Consider the following 19,231-nt stretch of genomic DNA (forward strand, 5'->3'; position numbering starts at 1 on the left):
AGTCTTGTATTTTTCCAGAACCCCCCTTCCCGTCAGCTGGTTGCCTTTCCTGGGCTTTTAGAGGATGCCTGGACTTTGGGTGTTGATTTTTTTTTTTTAGGAAAGAAAATCCAGGTAAAAGTGCCACAGAACAGAGCCAGGCAATTTCAGAAAGCAAGCCACCAAATATTGAACTTTTTTTCCTTAAAAAAGTTTTTTCTTATTTTTAAATTTTTAATTGTAAAAAACACGATGATATAAAATTTACCCTCTTGGGACTTCCCTGGTGGTCCAGTGGGAAAGAATCCGCCTTCCTATGCAGGGGACGTGGGTTTATTCCCTGGTCAGGGAAGTAAGATCCCGCATGCCTCAATGAAGATCCTGCATGCCGCAGGTAAGACCCAACGCAGCCAAAAATAAAATAAAATAAATAATAAAATAAATTTAAAAAAAAATTTACCCTCTTAATCATTTTTAAATATACAGTTCAGTAGTGTTAACTGGTATCCACATTACTGTGTAACAGATCTCTAGGACTTTTTCATCTTGCAAAACTGAAACTCTGTACCTGCTGAGCAACCCTTCCTATCCCCCTACCCAAGCCCCTGGCACCCACCACTCTACTTTGTCTCCTTGATTTTGACTAGTTATCTTACGGAAGTGAAGTCATACAGTATTTGTCGTTTGGTGACTGGCATATTCCACTCAACATAAGGTTCATCCATGTTGTGGGAGGTGACAGGATTTCCTTCCTTTTAAGGCTGAATAATATTCCATTTTATTGATGTTTTCTTTATCCATTCTTTTGTAATGGACATTTGGATTGCTTCCACCTCTTGGCTGTTGTGAATAATGTTGCAGGGAACATAGGAGTGCAGATAACTCTGAGATCCTGCTTTCAGTTCTCTGGGGTGTATACCTGGAAGTGGAATTTGCTGGATCATATGGTAATTCTATTTTTAGTTTTTTGAGGAACCTCCATACTGTTTTCCACACCAGCTACACCATTTTACGTTCCTACCAAGAGTACCCAAGGGCTCCAATCTCTCAACATCCTCACCAACACTTGTTGTTTTCTGTTTTTTGTTTGCTTGTTTTTTTTTATAGTGGCCATCCTAATGGGTGCGAGATAATATCTCACTGTGGTTTTGTTTTGTGTGTACCTAATTAGAGATGTTGAGCACTTTTCATGTGCTTGGCCATTTGGTGGCCATTTGTGTATCTTCTTTGGAGAATTGTCTATTCAAGTCCTTTGCCCATTTTTTTAATCGGGTTACTGGTTTTTGTTGTTGAGTTATAGGAGTTCTTTACTTGTTCTGACCATTAACCTCTTATCAGATGTATGATTTGCAAATTATTTTCTCCCATTCTGTATATAGGTTGCCTTTTTACACTGTTGATTGTTTTCTTTGATGTGCAGATTCTTAAGTTTGATATAGTACCATTTGTCTATTTTTACTTTTGTTGTCTATGCTTTTGGTGTCATATCTAAGAAATTGTTGCCAAATCTAACATCATGAAACTTTTCCTCTGTTTTTTTTTTTAAAGAATTTTATAGTTTAGATCTTACGTGTAGATCTTGAATCCATTGTGAGTTCATTTTTGATTATGGTGTAAAGTAAGGGTTGAACTTCATTCGTTTGCATGTGGATATCCTGTTTTCCCAGCACCGTTTATTAAAGAGATTGTCTTTTCCTTATTGTGTGGTCTTGGCCATTTGGAAAATTATTTGACCACATATGCAAGGTTTATTTCTGGGCTCTCAAGTGTGTTCCATTGGTCTATGTCTGTCTTTATGTTTTTTGGTTACTTTATTGATTTTTAATTTCCTTTTCTTCTCTGTCTCATTTTTTGTCTCTTTATTCGGGTACACATAATAGAAGATGTATTTTGTCCTTGTCTTCCAGTGTTGCCATTGAATTTTTTATTGTGATTATCATACGTCAATGTCAGGAAACCTCCCTTGGTGTCTAATCATCCGTATTGTCCAGTAGTCTATCTTGTTGCATGATTTTAATGTTTTTCCTTCATCTCTCTGGGGATATTAGTTTCTCTCTCTCTCTCTCTCTCTCTCTCTGTGTGTGTGTGTGTGTGTGTGTGTGTGCTTGCGTGCATGTCTTGGGTTACTCCCCTCTCCCCTCCCACATGTATCACCCTCCAAATCAGTGCCTTCAGCTTCCAGCGAATGGGGGTGTGTGAACATCAGGATTCTGAGCCCCACTCAGACTTCTACACGACCCCTGAGACCTTCCATAGTTCCAAGGTGTTTAGAGTGTCCAGTGACTTGTCACTTGAGCCCTTTTCTGGGACTCCGGAGTCCCGGGGAATCCACGTGCATCAGTGTGACTCCAATGCGGTGGTCGTGGTACAGACCTGAGCCCGGACTGTATTTCCCAGATGAAGGTGCCCTTGGAGTTTTTCCAAGCCTTCCTGGCCCATCTCAGCACTGAGGTTTGTCATGTGGTATCTCAGCTACAAAAAGACACCCCCCCCAATCCTGGGGCTAGAGGAGGGTGAATTCCATAGGGCACACATGACCAGAAGCAGTGCCTCCTTTCTCCCAGTGTCTTTCCCAGGACTTTGAAAGCAAAGCATGGACCTTATCTTGGATGGGGGTTAGGAAGTGTCCTAGCAAATGGCGACTGAAAGATCTTTTTGCCTGACCTGTAGAATGCTGGGCTTGAGTCACACCACTAGCCTGTGCCTGGATGGCCAGAGACGAATCACCTGCTGCCTTGGGACAGTGTCTCAGATTTCTGGGGATGAGGGAAAGGAGAGGAAAAGAAGTGTTTCTGAGTGGTCAGGAACTGAACTGTGTGTTGGGCAAAGCTGGCATGACCGAGGGGATGTGGGCTGAGTGTGCAGGGTCCTCGGCCCTGAATCAGCCCTTGCGTGGAGGCAGGGGTCGGGGGGAGGCGGCAGACCAGCAAGTTCTCTCAGGAGGGGGCTGGCTTGTCATTGCTCCTGGGAAGGCCCTCGGTGCCCTCTGACCTCCAGGCTGAGTTCTGCCCAAGACCGGAATCCTGGGGCAGAAGTTCGGGCAAGCGTGCCAGGCACCCAGCAGGCCCTGTGTGTATATGTATAGAGAAAAAGTAGAATGTATATTTGCCAAAATATTAAAATTATTTTTTTTCAGGTGGTGCAATTTTGGATGATTTTCTTTCTCTTTACACTTATCTCTTTTTTTCTGATTATTCTGTAATAGATACTTTTTTACAGAACAAAGTAATTCTGGTTCTTTGAGCCAGTGAGGGAGAACGAGCCCCGTGGGAACACGTTTCTGGCCTCTCCTGATTTCCTCCAGCCTCACGTGTCCTGAGATGACCCTGGTGCCCCTTCCCACATGCCAGCTCCTCCCCTGCCCTGGGCCACACTGCCTGGCGCATTGGGACCGTGGAGGGAGGTGGGAGCGGCAGTCAGAGGGCACCGTTGTCTTCTTCTCCCTGCACGCAGCCTGCGATGGGATGGACGAAGAGGAAGAGAGCCACTATGTCTCGCAGCTCAGGGATGTCTACAGCAGCTGTGACACCACGGGGACAGGCTTCTTGGACCGGGAGGAGCTGACCCAACTCTGCCTGAAGCTTCATCTGGAAAAGCAGCTGCCCGTCCTTCTGCAAACACTTCTCGGAAACGACCACTTTGCCAGGGTGGGTAACTTCATTGACTTCATTCTCACAAAGAAAAGCACAGAGAGCATGTGGTTATAGCTGCTGGCATCTGAGAAATACCAATTGACTGGAGATACTCATCAAAGGAAAGTTAGGAGGAAATGGGGTGCTATTTTTCCTTCTGTGCAACATCTGTGTTGTAGAAAGAAGTTCCTTAAGATTGCTTTTTTAAAGCATAGTAACTTCCAGAGATTTGTTTTTGTTCTGTTTTTTCCGGAAAGATGCTTGGGTGATTCGTCCGGGGAGTGGAAGGTTGGTATGGGTGGTGCGTGTGGTTCACAAAACACAGTGATCTGTGCGCAACTCACACACTCGGTCATTCAGAGGCAGCTTCCAAGTACCTCGAAGGCACATTGTCTCGTAAAATTACCCAGCGTGAAATTCATCCAGCAGCTGGACAGAACATTGCCCACTGCTGTTGCAGGAACCAAGGCTCCCTGTGTTCAGAGTGTATCTCTGTGAGTGTATCTATCCCAGATAGGAAGTATGCACTCAGAGAGTTCTTTTCTCTAGGAAATTCAAGGTCATCTAGAACGGTAATCTGGAGCCTGGTCCACAACTTGCTTGAAACACTAGGAGGCTTCTTAGTGTTCCTGCTTCTTAAATGTGTCCAGATGTTAACATGTTCATTTTAAAAACAGTGCCTGGAATTCCCTGGCGGTCCAGTGGTTAGGACTCCGGGGTCTCACTGCCAGGGGCCTGTGTTCGATCCCTGGTCAGGGAACTAAGATCCCGCAGGCCACATGGCGCAGCCCAAAAAAAGAAAAAAAAAAAAACACCAGTGCCTGTAATCTTACCTTTGAAGGAAGGGCATTTTTTCCACAGAACTCAGTAAAACTGTTTTCATTTTGACTGGGAAAAAAAAATCTAGCTGCAAATATTCTGAGTTGGCTTTTGGGCAAAAACAAATGAAGAAGAACAACCAGAAACCCCTCCCTGCTGGCCCTGGGGGAGGGTCCGGGCGGATCTGACCTCCTGTTACTTCCCCCAAGGCCGTGTGGCCAGTGCTGTCAGCGGCCCTGCTCCTCCTGTGCGGAGGACCCAGCCTCACAAACCCCCTGCACCCTTTTCCGTCTCTTTACTCTGTTCCTGCTTTTTCTTTATGGACTTAAGAATCAGGTGTGTTTTTTTTGTTTTTTGTTTTGTTTTTAATTAATTTATTTATTTATGGCTGTGTTGGGTCTTCGTTTCTGTGCGAGGGCTTTCTCTAGTTGTGGCGAGTGGGGGCCACTCTTCATCGCGGTGCGCGGGCCTCTCACTATCGCGGCCTCTCTTGTTGCGGAGCACAGGCTCCAGACGCGCAGGCTCAGTAATTGTGGCACACGGGCCCAGTTGCTCCGTGGCATGTGGGATCTTCCCAGACCAGGGCTTGAACCTGTGTCCCCTGCATTGGCAGGCAGATTCTCAACCACTGCGCCACCAGGGAAACCCTCAGGTGTGTTTTTGATAGATAATGTCCTAGCCCCTCTTGATATCACCTGGAATTGTATTTGGAGGCCAGATAAGCAAAAGGCACATTTGTGAAAATCAACACTCTGGTTAAAACAGCACAAACAGGGACTTCCCTGGTGGTCTAGTGGTTAAGACTCCGCGCTTCCACCACAGGGGACACAGGTTCAATCCCTGGTCAGGGAACTAAGATTCTGCATGCCGTGTGTGGCAAAAACAAAACAAAAAACAGCATAAACAGATGGTTTCCTTGATGATTTTGGACAGTTTGGAAAATTCAAAACCGAAAGGATCACTTTTGGGCCCAGATTCATTGTAAGATGTATCATTCCCGGCCTTTCTCTGCTTTGTGCTTTGTCTGTGAGAAAGGGAGCGTGACCTTGAAACCCTGAGTTACGCTTGGAGGAAAGTCAGTGTTGGAGCAGCTGCAAAGGGAAAAGGGCTGTTACCATTCCTCTGCTTCATCCACAGGCGGGGGAGCGCACACAGCCAGCGTTTAGGTGGAACATTCTGTAGAGGTTTTAGGGACACCAGTGTCAAGCCAGAAGTATCCAGGTAGTTGTCACCATTTTCTGTGACAGAAACCAAATGGTGGAGATTTCAGGAAGTTTTGAAGAAAAACAAGATAAATCCTTTGTCCAGGAGAATGGATTGGCTTTCAATTCAAATATCACATATTCAGTTTCCTTGCGGGAACCAACATATATGACACCACAGAAATGTTAGTCACTGATACAGTAATCCAGTTATAACAATGAAGAAACAGTATTATAATATCTGAATTAATAAGGTAATCTTTAATGCTATGAGGGTATGCTTTTTTTTTTTAATTAATTAATTTGTCTACGTCGGGTCTTAGTTGCGGTATGCGGGATCTAGTTCCCTGACCAGGGATCAAACCCGGGCCGCCTGCATTGGGAGCACAGAGTCCTAACCACTGGACCACCAGGGAAGTCCCAATATGCTTGTTTTTAATTCCTTTTTCCCGTTAAAGAAACATTATCAGGTCTAGTTTCAAGCCAGAAAGTTGACGTGGCCTAAGAGTCCTGTGACTTGGGAAATTTCCATGTACATTTTGTTATTTCTCATGTTTCTTTACCAGTGGTGAGGCTCTTACCTCAAGTACTTTCAAATTTGGGTAGAAAGAGAATTTTCCTCTCAAAAAAATAATTGATAACGTAGTGTTACTGAAAATAATTTTAAGGTTGAGAGTGATTCTTTTTTTTTTTAAGACATTTATTTTAATATTTATTTATTTATTTATTTTTGGCTGTGTTGGGTCTTCGTTTCTGTGCGAGGGCTTTCTCTAGTTGTGGCAAGCGGGGGCCACTCTTCATCGCGGCGCGGGCCTCTCACTATCGCGGCCTCTCTTGTTGCGGAGCACAGGCTCCAGACGCACAGGCTCAGTAGTTGTGGCTCACGGGCCTAGTTGCTCCGCGGCATGTGGGATCTTCCCAGACCAGGGCTCGAGCCCATGTCCCCTGCATTGGCAGGTGGATTCTCCACCACTGCGCCACCAGGGAAGCCCTGAGAGTGATTCTTGATCACAGGGTCCAGCCTCTTCATTTGTGAGGAGAGTCCGTGATCAAGCAGGGATGATGGTGTATCCTGTTGGGTCAAACACCTGATGCCGTGGGCTGGCCCTTCCTTCTTCTTTTTTTTTTTTTTTAAATTTTATTTATTTATTTATGGCTGTGTTGGGTCTTCATTTCTGTGCGAGGGCTTTCTCTAATTGCGGCAAGCGGGGGCCACTCTTCATCACGGTGCGCAGGCCTCTCACTGTCGCGGCCTCTCTTGTTGCGGAGCACAGGCTCCAGACGCGCAGGCTCAGTAATTGTGGCTCACGGGCCCAGTCGCTCCGCGGCATGTGGGATCTTCCCAGACCAGGGCTCGAACCCGTGTCCCCTGCATAGGCAGGCAGACTCTCAACCACTGCGCCACCAGGGAAGCCCGGCCCTTCCTTCTTTTATGAGCTGTGAAGGGAGAAGGCACAGAAGTACACACAAGCACAGTCAAAATGGTATCATATAAAACAGCAGCACACTCGGCAATCAGATTGCCTCCTGTTTGATGGATCAGAAGAAAGTCAGCTGATAAGTATCAATGTTATCAAAGATACAAAAGAAATCTGAGATTGGATCAAACAAAATGGCCATTTCATTCCGCTCCCATGTAGTCAACAAGTACTTTTGAGCTCTTATTATGTGCGAGGCAACATCTAGAAGCTAGGAATGTAAAATGAAAGCAATACAACGTCTCTCTTTGTGGAATGAAATCTATGCAAGGTTATTCATTCTAGGATTGATTCACATGGCAAAAGACTGGAAACAGCCTTTTGAATATGAGATTAGTTCAATACATTCTTGTAGATCCAAATGATGAAATTTATGCCTCATCCCTAAAAAAGAGGGAAGAGACTTCAGACATTGGCATAGTGGCAGGTTAGCAAACTCAGGCCTACCTTCCAGTTAGTGCTACTAAAAAGGCCGAACAAAATAGAAAAAACAAAAGATCTTGAAAATGGTAAAGAGCAAACAAGTCAAGGGGAATTACAACCTAAAAATCTATGCTAAGTCACGTATCGAGAGAGGTTAAGCTCAGCACACAAAACCCCATTTGCCCTGAGAATATTTTCTGGTCTTAAATAGCAACTGTGAAATTGATATGTCATTTGGGGGTTTTAAAGGGCCAGTGAAATGCATGTGTAAACACAGGCTCACCCAAGGAGAAACTGATGAACCAGCCCCCAGTTTAAGGGAGGATCCTGAGGGTGCACCTGTAAGGTAAAGATGTAGGGTAAGTGAATCAGCCGTTGTACTCTTTGCTGTGCCGTTGTACTCTTTGCTGTCTGGGCTTGCATGTGCTCAGGGGTCTAGATGACCTCAGGCCTTGCACTTAGATCAGGTGGTCCTGCACAGGCGATGCCCTCAGGCACGTGGCAAAAGCAAACAGAATTCCTCTCAGAGAAAGTTCCCTCATCCTGGGTCTGTAATTCTTCCTAAGTAATAGTCGTATACAGCAACCAGCATACAGTCAAGGATAACTAGGCACCAAATAAAGATGAGCGAGAGCCAGAGAAACAACAGGCAACAGAAGCAGAACACAAAGATGTGAAGTATTGGAATTACTGGGCAAAAAGTATAAGCCAACTATGGTTACTATGTTAGGAGAGATTTAAAAAAAAACAAGCTTGAGGGACTTCCCTGGCGCAGTGGTTAAGAATCTGCCTGCCAATGCAGGGGTCATGGGTTCGATCCCTGGTCCAGGAAGATCCCACATGCCGTGGAGCAACTAAGCCCGTGCACCACAACTACTGAAGCCCGCGCTCCCTAGAGCCCACAAGCCACAACTACTGAGTCCGCATGCTGCAACTACTGAGCCCGCACACCTAGAGCCCATGCTCTGCAACAAGAGAAGCCACTGCCATGAGAAACCCGTGCACCGCAACGAAGAGTAGCCCCCGCTCGCCGCAACTAGAGAAAGCCCGCGTGCATCAACAAAGACCCAATGCAGCCAAAAATTTAAAAAAATTCAAAAAATTCAAAAAAAACAAGCTTGAAAATATCCACAGGAAAGAGGTAACTCTAAAAAGTGACATAACAAATCTGAACAAAGAACCAAATACAACTTTTAAGAGTTTAACAGCAGATTAGACACAGCTGAAAAGAGCACTCATCCAGGATGCAGCATGATGTTATAAAGAGAAGGTGAAGACCCGGGAACATCCCTTTGGTTGGAATCCCAGGAGGAAAGGAGTGAATGAGGAGGGATTTTGTGAACAGATAGTAGCTAAAAAGTTTCCAAAACAGGTTTAAGATTCCAAAAACCCATGGAATTCTGAGTAGCATAAATAAAAAGAAATCCACACCTGGCCATATTATTGTGAAACTGAAGGGAAACAAAGATATCTTAAAAGCAGCCAGAGATGGGTACACATGATCTCTCTGTATTTTTTCCCTACAACTGCATGTGAATCTATAATTATCTCAAAATGAAACATTTAATAATTTTTTAAAAAGCAGCCAGAGGAAAAAAGACGTATCCTGAAAATCAGCCATAGTTAGATTGACAATTGCCTTCTCAGATGTGACAGTAGAAGCCAGAAGCCAATGGAGAGGTGTCTCCAATGTACTAAAAGAGGACTGGTGCCAACCTGAATCCTATACTCAGCAAGAGTACCCTTTAAGGGGACTTCCCTGGTGGTCCAGTGGTTATGACTCCGAGCTTCCACTGCAGGGGGTGAGGGTTCAATCCCTGGTCGGGGAACTAAGATTTCGCATGCCGCGAGGAATGGCCAAAAAAAAAAAAAAAAAGAATACTCTTTAAGAACAAAGGTGAAAGAATGCATCTGTGAGAAGGTGAATTCTGCTCAGTTTTGAGAGGATATAGAGGCAAACACATCCATTAGATATTTGTTGAGTATTTACAGTGTGTCACTGTGAGATCACATGCTAGTTGAGGAGACAGAAAATAAACAAACAAGTAATCTAGTGTCAGATCTGATACGTGTGTAACTGAGGCAGAGGTGCCCCCAAGCCAACAGCTGCGTTTAGTGCCCATCGGCAACAACAGAATGTGCTCATTCAAGTTCTGTGCCGGGTGTGGGAAGCATACTTGGACCTACAGCCCAGGTCTGCTTTTTCTGCACTTACTGGTAACAGTAAGCTCTTGTGTTGATTTTTATCTGTGGGACTTCAGTAGAAGCACAGGTAGAGAAAAGAGCTGAAGAGTGCAGCTCAGTGAACATCCACCCTGAACACACCTGGGCCGCCAACATCCTGCATCCCTCCTCAGGTGCCCTTGCGGTCCCTCTGCCTCCAACAGTTACCACTGTCCTGATGCCAACAGCATAGATTTGTTTGCCTATTTCTGAACTTTATACAAGCGAAAATACACAGCATATGCTCACTGTATACTCTCTGGTTCTTTTACTCCGTATTATGTCTGTGAGCTATATTCACACAATGTAGATATATTGTCTCTGTCGATGGTTTGTTTTTTTTACCCCCTATTGTCATCTTTCGTTGTCTGACTGAATCACAGTTTATTTACCTATTCTCTTTTTGGACATCTAGATCATTTCCACTAGTCTTTTAATAAATTATGTTTTTGCTGAAACAAAAAGCATTGACTGATAGTAAACTTTCAAGCTAAGGATGTGTACTGTCATTTTTAGGATAAACAATAAGAGAATGGAAATAGACTGTATAACTTATGAATTAATAAGGGGAAAAATGAAGTCCTAAAAGAAAATCAGTAAATCCAAAGAGAGGAAAGAAAGGAGAAAAAGCAAGCAGGTCAAATTGAAAGCACAAATAAAATAGTAGATTTAAATCTAAATATTATGGAAAAACCCAAGCGAACTTTTTGGCCAACCCAATATATCAGTAACGACATTAAATGTAAAATGTTTCAGTTAAAAGATAAAGATTTTCAGACTGGGGGAAAAAAATCCAACTATATACTGCTCATAAGAGACATGTCTAAAACATAAGGATATAAAAAGTTGACATTATTAAAAGTTTGGTTAAAAAAGCAAAGTTTGGTAAAAAGATATAACACGTAAATACTCCATAAGAAAGCTAGTCTTTGTGGTAAAAGCATTACTGAACTAAAGAGGGTCAGCATTTTATAGTGATAAAAGATTCAATTCACCAAGAGGATTTAAATGTATATTCTGTGACCCAGCAATCCCATTGTTAGGCGTATACTCCGAAGAAACGCCTAAGGACACGTGTGTAACTGTTCAAAGCCGGGTTTTTTTGTTGTTTTTTTGAAAATAACTAAACCCTGGAAACAATGGGAATATCCACCAGCAGGAGGGTAGATTAATAAATTGTTGCTCAGTTACACCGCAGAGCAGAGAAAATGGGTGGACCAGGCACAGCAAGTTACATGAATATTACAGAAGTAATACTGAGTCTAAGACACAAAATAGTATATACACATGATTCCATTTAGATCAAATTTAAAAAGAGGCAAAAGTAAACTGTATTGTCTAGGGGTGCATGCAAATGAGGTATAAAAGCAAGGATGTTATTAGAGTCAGAGTAGGGGCCGGGGGATTTAATCAGGAAAGGAACCGTGGTGGAGGGCTCGCCCAGGTGCTGCCGTTTTCTCTTTCTTGGTGGGTGGTGAGAACGTGGATTTTTCTTTTTCTTTATGTGTTAATGTTTGTGGTCATCAGACACCTCTTTTCTACACTGCTTTCTAATTATGTGGTCTGATTTACTTTTACGGAGTTGTTAATAGTGTTTTTTGTTGATGGGGTTATGGTTCACTTTTACTTGCCTTATTACATCTTCAGTTCTTTTAAATCTTAAGTAAATATTTGAAAAAATGAATGTCCTCAGTGCTGAAGGCAACATAAGATCTTCCATCTGAGAAAAACCAAAAGGCCAGGGTGTTACGTATGTGACCTGTAGAAAGTAGCGTTGACCTCTCTTCTCAAATCCACAGGTTAACTTTGAGGAATTTAAGGACGGTTTCGTGGCCGTCTTGTCATCACAGGCTGGTGTCGGCTCCTCAGATGAAGACAGTGGGTCTTTGGAGCCAGGTAAGAGGCCTGCCCGGTCTCTATTACGTCTCTTCCCGTGATTCCGTGACTTCTGGAGTATGATGTTCTCACCGAACGACGCAGCAGATCTGTCTCTGCCAAGCTGCGTAGACTGGAACTGACGTTTGGGTTTTTTCTTCTTTTGCTTCCTTATTTGTAAAATGGTGTTGTAAGGGGAAGACTCCTTTGTTCTCCTCTACAATACACACAATCCTCTGAATATACTGGCACTTCTGGTCACCAGGTATATGTGGTTTTTCCCACACCAGGCCGTTTTGCAACACCAGCTGGGTGTCCTACAGTTCAACTCTGTTCTGACACCGTCTACCTGGACATGGCGTCAGACCCCACAGGGGAAGGGCTCAGTCCCCCAAGACTGCACCCTCTTCAGACAATCATCTCAAATCCAGGTTGTCACCTGTGCTTCTGACCCACCTGTTATAGATCAGAGGCTCCCACGACCTCCTCGGGTTCAATTAATTTGCTAGAGCAGAACCCAGGGAAACCCATTTACTTACTGGATCACCGGTTTATTACAAAAGGATATGACTCAGGAGAAGAGGTTTGTGGGAAGGGCTTGTGGGAAGGGGCTTGGAGTGCCCATGCCCCCTTCAGGCCTCACTCTTCCCCAGTCTCCACATGTTCACCAACTCGGAAGCTCTCAGAACTCCATCCTTTTGGGTTTTATGGAGGCTTCATTACACAGACATGACTGATCAAATGATTGGGCATCGGGGATTGAACTCAACATCCCTGGAGGTCGGGGGGTGGGGCTGAAAGTTCCAACACTCTAATTACATCGTTGGTTTCCCTGGCAACCAGCCCATCCTGAGGTGTGGTTCCAAAAGTCACCACGTCAACATAAAACTCAGGTGTGGTTGCTCTCATCACTTAGGAAATTCCAAGGGTTTTAGGAGCTGTGCGGGGGATGGAAGACCAAATACATATTTATTATAAATCACAGTATCACAGATGTCAAGTTAATACCATGTGCTGTCCTTACAGCATAGGGTGTTGACAAGATAAAGTGGGTGTCGGGGGTGGAAGCATTGGAGAATCAAAAGCGCAGGGCAGGTGTGAGGTGTTAGCCAGGCCTTGGAGGCTGGCGGAGCAGGCAGGATGCCACCAGCCGAGGCAGCCCTCAGCCTGTCTTCTGTCTCAGACACTAGTGCTCTGTGCTCCTAGGACTTGTGAGAATCCTTGTTTCGAGCAGGGCCAGTGGGACAAAGGTAATATTTCAGAACAAACGGAAGTGGTGGCTTTGGTCAGGAGGTGGAGGGAGGGTTTTGGAGGGAGGCCCGCTCGATGTGCGGACTGCGGGCTCCAGTCGGAAGGTGATGGCGGACATGCTCATTCGAAGCCATGCTGGACCCTCGGGCTCGGCTGCTGCTGGCAGCACCTGATGCGCCCCGGCTGGTCACGGCTGCGTTTGACGAGTGTTGGGAAGGAGAGTGAAGTGGTAGCGGGTCCCTCCCTCCCACGTGGGGCAGGCGTTTGAGGAGTCTGCCCCACAGCAGCCCCCTGGTCTGCTCCTGGACCCCGGGCAGGTCCTTGGTTGGGAGCAGGTGCACGATGATCTGGGCACCAGGGGTACCGTGAGGGAGGCTTTGTGTGCCAGGCTTGGAGCTAATGGACGTTTTATGTAGATTCCAGTGAACCGTCCTAGAAGTCCTGTGGCTGCTCCTGCCTGTTATTCAGGGGATGGTTTGCAGCCTGGAGCCAGGCCCCGCCCCCGCCCCTGGGGCTGAAGTCAGCCGCCCCCCCCTCCTCCTGCTGGAGCCACGTGAGAGCCCTGATGCGGGGGAGGAGTCAGCCCGCCAGCAGCCCCACCGCCCTGCAGCTCAGGTCATTGGCTGCTTTGTCTCACACTTGTCTTCCTTGAGATGGGAAGAAGCCCACTTGCCTTTCCCGACTCAGGGTTTTGGAGTGTGATCGTGTGACCGTGGACGTGGATGTGCCCAAGAAAGGCCACGCCCGTGTCACTGCCCCCCTCTCCATGCTGGAACACGTGTGCGTCTGTGGGGTGTGTCCTCACTTCCTCCAAAGACGGGAGAAGCTGTTTCAGGACTGGCGCTTTTCTGCACTAGTTCCGTTTTTTTTTTAATTTAATTTTTGGCTGCATTGGGTCTTTGTTGCTGCTCGCGGGCTTCCTGTAGTTGTGGCGAGCAGGGGCTACTCTTCATTGTGGTGTGCAGGCTTCTCATTGCGGTGGCTTCTCATGTTGCAGAGCACAGGCTCTAGGCACACGGGCTTCAGTAGTTGTGGCACGTGGGCTCAGTAGTTGTGGCTCGCAGGCTCTAGAGCGCAGGCTCAGTAGTTGTGGCGCACGGGCTTAGTCGCTCCGCAGCCTGTGGGATCTTCCTGGACCAGGGATCGAACCCATGTCCCCTGCATTGGCAGGCGGATTCTTAACCACTGAGCCACCAGGGAAGCCCCCCGGTTTTGTTTTGTGTTGTTTTTCTCTTCTTTTGATTTTCAATGCTTTCCTCAATTACACGGTCTTAAGCCCACCTGAGGCAGCTCGGACGGGGCTTGTGCACAGAGGCAGGGCGCCGGGTGGCCCTGCAGCCACAGGTTGTGAGAGCCGGGGCGAGCCCTGCCCCGTCCTCCAGGGCCGTGCGCATTTCAGTTTCTCACCGCAGCCACCCTCCCAGCCTCCCCCGTCCAGGGGCTTCATCCCTCCTTCCCCGGCCCTGTCCACAGTGTCGCTCTCTCCTGCTTTCTAATCTGTCTGCCGGTCCTTCCCACCGTCTCCCACCATGACTGGAAAAATGATTGGAGCTTTGATGCTCCAGGGATGAGAATGTCATCAGGGGGCCAAACGCCCCGGGGTTTTGAAGAACATCCTGCTTCCCCGTCATTCGGCTCCTTTCAGTAAAGGCCGTTACAGAACATACAACCAGTGTCTTTTCACTTGTAGACCTTCGTATTCTGCTCCTATAAATAAATACGCACACACAGGAGGCACAGCCGGGTGTCCAGCACAGGGCACCGTTGGCCTTGTGCTCTGCGGGCCGTCTGGGCAGTGGGTGGGGACTGGCCGTGACCCCCAGTGCTTCCCGCCAAGAGGCCACGGCTCTGTGTTCTGTGGGTGGTGGGAAGCTGCCCCCTTCCTGTCGTGATTTGCCACGTGGACACTCTTTTCTAGAGAAACGTTTCTCTCTGTTGGAGGGAGGGGGGTGACACGTTTGGGGAACCTTATGAAACAGCTGTGTGTTTTCTGGGCGTCTCATTCCTCTGAGGAAAGTGCTGACCTGCTGAAATGATGAAGAAATGGGGCCACATCCAGGGTGGGTGGGACTCCGGACACGGACCGGGGGGGAACTCAGGAGGGGAAGGGCAGAGCAAAGTCAAGCCACGGGGGGCAGACGTGGTGCTGGGTCACGACCTCCAGGTGAGCCGCGAGCGGGCCGGGCCCCGGGGAGGGCCCATGTGTGTCAGGCCCCTCCTCGTCTTCTGCAGCTGGTTTCCCAAATGTGCTGCAGCTGCCCATTCCCACCTCCCGTGGCTTTCCTCCTCCCGCACCTCCCGCCTCAGTAAAGGTGCGGAGCCTGTGTGCTGGCCCCTCCCCGCTGCGTGGGGCACTCAGAGCCTCCTGTTTCCTCCCTGCCAGGGCGTCCGCTCCCTGCTCTCCAGCAGCCCCGGGAGTTCCCACACGGGAGAGATTACAGGGCCGGGCAGGGCCCGTGATAACCTCTTAGTGTCCTGGGGACATGGTCAGCCTGCCTTAAATGTCCTCTGTCACGTGGAACTCAGCAGCTTCCTCCCCAAACTCCTCCCTTGTTCCCAGTTTCTGTTGGTCACTGGCATCACTGGCCAGGTGGGACCCAGCCTCCTCCTCTGATGGTCCCAAGGTCAGGGGCTGCAGAGTTGGTGCGGAGGAGAGAAGAGAGGTGGTACTTGGCCTTAGGAAGCGTGATGCATCTGTGTGAAACGGTCCTCAGTTTTCCTGACCTGGCCTTACTTCCTTGGATCCTATCCCCCAACCTGCCCGTTCTGGTCGCTTCCTTCTGAACCTGTGTCCTCTCCTGGCCGTGGCCCACGTCGCCCTCCCCAGTCTCTCTCTGGCTGCCCAGATTCCCTACAGAGTCAGCACCATTTCTTCTCTGCCTGCGGGGTCCCCACTGCTCTGCAGACGTGGGCAGGTAAGGAGGGAAGAAAAGTGCAAGGGGTTTATTAGGGCTTATGGGATTCTCATGAATCCCAAACTAAAATGCACTCCTGCCTCTGTCCCAGACTTTAGACCCACGTGGAGTCTGAGGCTCCCCAGCTATGCTGAGGGCCTTGCCTACCGCATCCCGTCCGGGTGGCGGGGGGGTCCTGTAGTGAGGGGGGTGGGTGGGACGTGACCTTCTGGTCTCTAGAGCAGTATGTTGCTGGATTATTGGAGGCTTTTCTCCTTGTGTAAAAAGCTAGATTTTTGTATTAGTCTTTTATTGCATAACAGAAGCATATTTTGCTTGGAAACATTTAAACAGCACCTAGAATTTAGGATGGAAAGTCCCTGCCTCCCAGCCTGGCTGTCTCAGCCCCAGCCCCGCTGTCGACCGTTCCCTGTGTTCTTCCGGGCGTTTTCCGTGTGTGTCCCTGAGAGCCACACTTTGCGCCCGAACCTGCACCTTCGTAAAGGGCATCTTGGCAGCACGTGTGGGCCCAGAGGCTGTTTGAGAGAACACCTCCCATTTTCATTCCAGGTGCCCCCCGGGCCGTCCCCCCAAAGTACGTGAGCGGCTCTAAGTGGTATGGCCGTCGGAGCTGGCCCGAGCCCTGCGACGCTGCGGGTGGAGACCAGTGTTTACCGGAGCAGCCGGCCAGGCCCAGTGTGAGAAGCCAGCTCCGCCGCTCCGCGTCCCTGGAAAGTGTGGAGGTGGGTCGACCCCCCCTTTGCCCTCCCCCAAGTACGCACACCTCCCCCATAGTCACTGCTCACGTGACACGATACGGGAAGATGGGAGGGGGCATCTATCTCATCGCCAGGGCACTTTGGGAAGTGACATTTAGTTTTAAGGTGTCTCTGGGTCTCGCTGTCTGCAGGGAAACTCTGGCGTCCTCCTTCAGACACGGGGGCCATGGAGAATCCCCCGCTCACCACTACCCCCCTCCCCTGGCACTGCCAGAAGGAGAGGAAGGTTAATCAGCCGAGGACAGAGAAAGCAGCACTGGGCGTGACCGCCACTCACCCTCCACAACTTGGCGGGCATGTCATGCCAGATGCCTCCAGGGACCCCAGGCTCCCTGAGCTGTCCACTGCAGGAGCCTCGAGGGCTTTGCGTCAGGAAGGATGTCCACAGGGCAGATCCACAGCCCACGGGTTAATTGTGGCACGTTGGACCTGTTTTCAGGGTTCCAGAAGGTTCCTGGCTCCTCCCCATGATGTCCACCTCTGTCTGATGAGGCTCTAGGGGGGCTTCCCTTTAATAAGACAGCTCTGGGCCCCCATATTAATTGTTTATATTTTCAACATTTGTTGAGGCCAATAGGAAAAGCAAATAAATATGTATTTAGATCCTGGAGTCTCTTCTCTCAGGGAGGTGCTGCACTTGGGCGGCACCAATAAATCCTAGGCCTTTGCTGCTTTATTCTCTCTCTTAAATTTGGCCCCAGGGGTGGAAGGCTTCACGTGTCCGCGCCATCTCTGTGGTGCCGTACTGCTTCTTAAAACCATCTTTGATCCCCAGAACTAGGACCCAGGGATGCTGCCTTTAGGGTTGTCAGCAGGTTGAATGCATTAGAAAAATGAGATATACCACCCGCCCCCAGAGCCCCAGCCTCAGTTCAGCGCCGGTTCTAAGTGCTGAGTCCTGGTCAAGCCAGCGTTCCTTCCAAAATCAGAAGCAGACTTTTGACTTTGTGGTCCGTGGACGCGGTCACAGAAGCATGAGGTTTTACTGGACTTCTTGGTGGCCCAGCCCCTTGGGCACTGAGGTCTCAGCAGATCACCTGCTGTCTCCGGAGCACCTGGGGGCCAGACACCTGCTCTTCCTTGACTGTTGCCGACAGACATGGGTGATGAGGGGTGGGATGCAGAGGTTGCCGAGTGCAGGCCGCAGCGTGCGGTCCGAGGGAGGGAGCTGGTCTGCGCGGGGCCTCGTGGCTGACCACCAGGGCTGCCCTGTGGGCTGGGGCTCCCCTTCCTCAGGTGTCCCCCCCCAGCCCCACCAGACCGTTCTGCTTGTTCCCGGTGCTCTGTCCGCTGCCCTTTCCTCTGGGGACTCACACGTCCTTTTCTTTCTGTTTTTCCAGAGTCTCAAGTCCGATGAAGAAACCGAAAGTGCGAAGGACCCTCAGAATGAGTTGTTTGAAGCACAAGGTAAAGCCTGGCCTTGTGGTCGGTGCCACCTTTGGCCAGTGCTGGGCTGCCAGGCAGCGGGCCACCAGCCAAGGACAATTTCCTGGGAAGTGCCCGGTGTGGGTGGTGTCCCTGGGGGGCCCTTCTCCTGGGGGCAGGGTCCCAGCTCTGGGAGACCCCTGAGGTCAGACCCTCGGGCGGGGGGCCGCTGGCTAAGGGAGCAGCTTCACGGTCTGGGAGGACCAGCATGACCCCAGCCGGCAGGCGTGGGCCTGGGGACTCCTTTCTGAAGCGCCTGGCCTGGGCCAGCAGCCTCCCTGCCGCCTGGGGCCCTGTCTGTCCCAAGTCGAGGGTAAGATGTGGTTCTGGTCCTGGAGAGCCTGACAGAGCACCTGGAAGGCAGCCGCAGGCGTGCTTAGCAAATCTGGGTGCATCAGCACATGGGTCTGCAGGTGCCTTAAGGACGCCTCCCACGGGAGTGTGTCACAGGGCAGAACGTGCAGGAACATGGCTCGAGGGCGAGACCCGAGCTGACCCTGAGCTTCTCCTGAGTGAGAAGTCTGCACTGGCACTGAGCATTATCCAGACTGGGGTCCTCAGGGGCTGAGGCTCTTGGTGGCTCAGCGTTGAGCTTGGTGACGTCAGGGGAATGACCGGAGTGCCTGTGCTACTGGATGAAGCAGATGGACGCTTTTGTGTCCGGAAGAGCAGCCAAATCATGTCCTAAATTCCCTGGACTCAGTGTAAATCTAGGGGACGAGAGGAAGGGCTCCTGGGGAGGTTATTCACCGAGTCATTTCGGACTCTGCCCAGAGACAGGTTGGAGTTCTTCTTTCCCCCCAGGTTAGAACTGACACTGGTGTGTGAACAGTCATGTCAGACCTCAGAGGACTTAAATAAGTCCTCTGCCAGCCATGAGAATACACCCCAGTGTCAGAATTGCTTTTCTGTTGTTACGTAGAACTTTCAGATGTTTTAAGCTGGAAGGGATCTCGGAGGTGGCCCTTTCCTTGTGTTTTCCTCAGCCCAACCCACAGCATTATTCGTGAGCACACAGGCCCTAGCTTTCCTTGGCAAAGTGGCTTTCTGATCGTTAGTTGGGTTATCAAAGTAACGCCAAGGTGGCTCCTCTCCTGAAAACTCCAGACCACTGGCCGAGAGCCCAGGTCTGGTCAGGTGCAGGCAGCCCTCTTCCTGTGTTGGGCTGGGTGGTGTGGCCTGGGCGTGGAGGGGACTCTGCTTTGAAGCCTCGATCATCCGAGGAGAGCTCCTCGTGGGCACCCCCAAGGT

The 19,231-nt window shown here is 49.1% G+C and overlaps 1 protein-coding gene across 4 annotated transcripts in view; it reads left to right on the forward strand.

The window, feature by feature from the left end:
• NINL (ninein like) overlaps nt 1-19,231 on the forward strand; it is a 117,457-nt gene that overhangs the window by 49,684 nt on the left and 48,542 nt on the right. For all 4 annotated transcript variants that reach the window (XM_059898595.1, XM_059898594.1, XM_059898596.1 and 1 more), the window contains 4 exons: nt 3,433-3,626; nt 11,556-11,652; nt 16,347-16,519; nt 17,896-17,962. In XM_059898595.1, coding sequence (XP_059754578.1) covers nt 3,444-3,626; nt 11,556-11,652; nt 16,347-16,519; nt 17,896-17,962 — 520 coding nt within the window. In that variant the 5' untranslated portion in view covers nt 3,433-3,443. The remainder of the gene's footprint in view (nt 1-3,432; nt 3,627-11,555; nt 11,653-16,346; nt 16,520-17,895; nt 17,963-19,231) is intronic.

Source organism: Balaenoptera ricei, chromosome 15 (genome assembly GCF_028023285.1).
Source record: "Balaenoptera ricei isolate mBalRic1 chromosome 15, mBalRic1.hap2, whole genome shotgun sequence".
NCBI classification, from domain to species: Eukaryota; Metazoa; Chordata; class Mammalia; order Artiodactyla; family Balaenopteridae; genus Balaenoptera; species Balaenoptera ricei.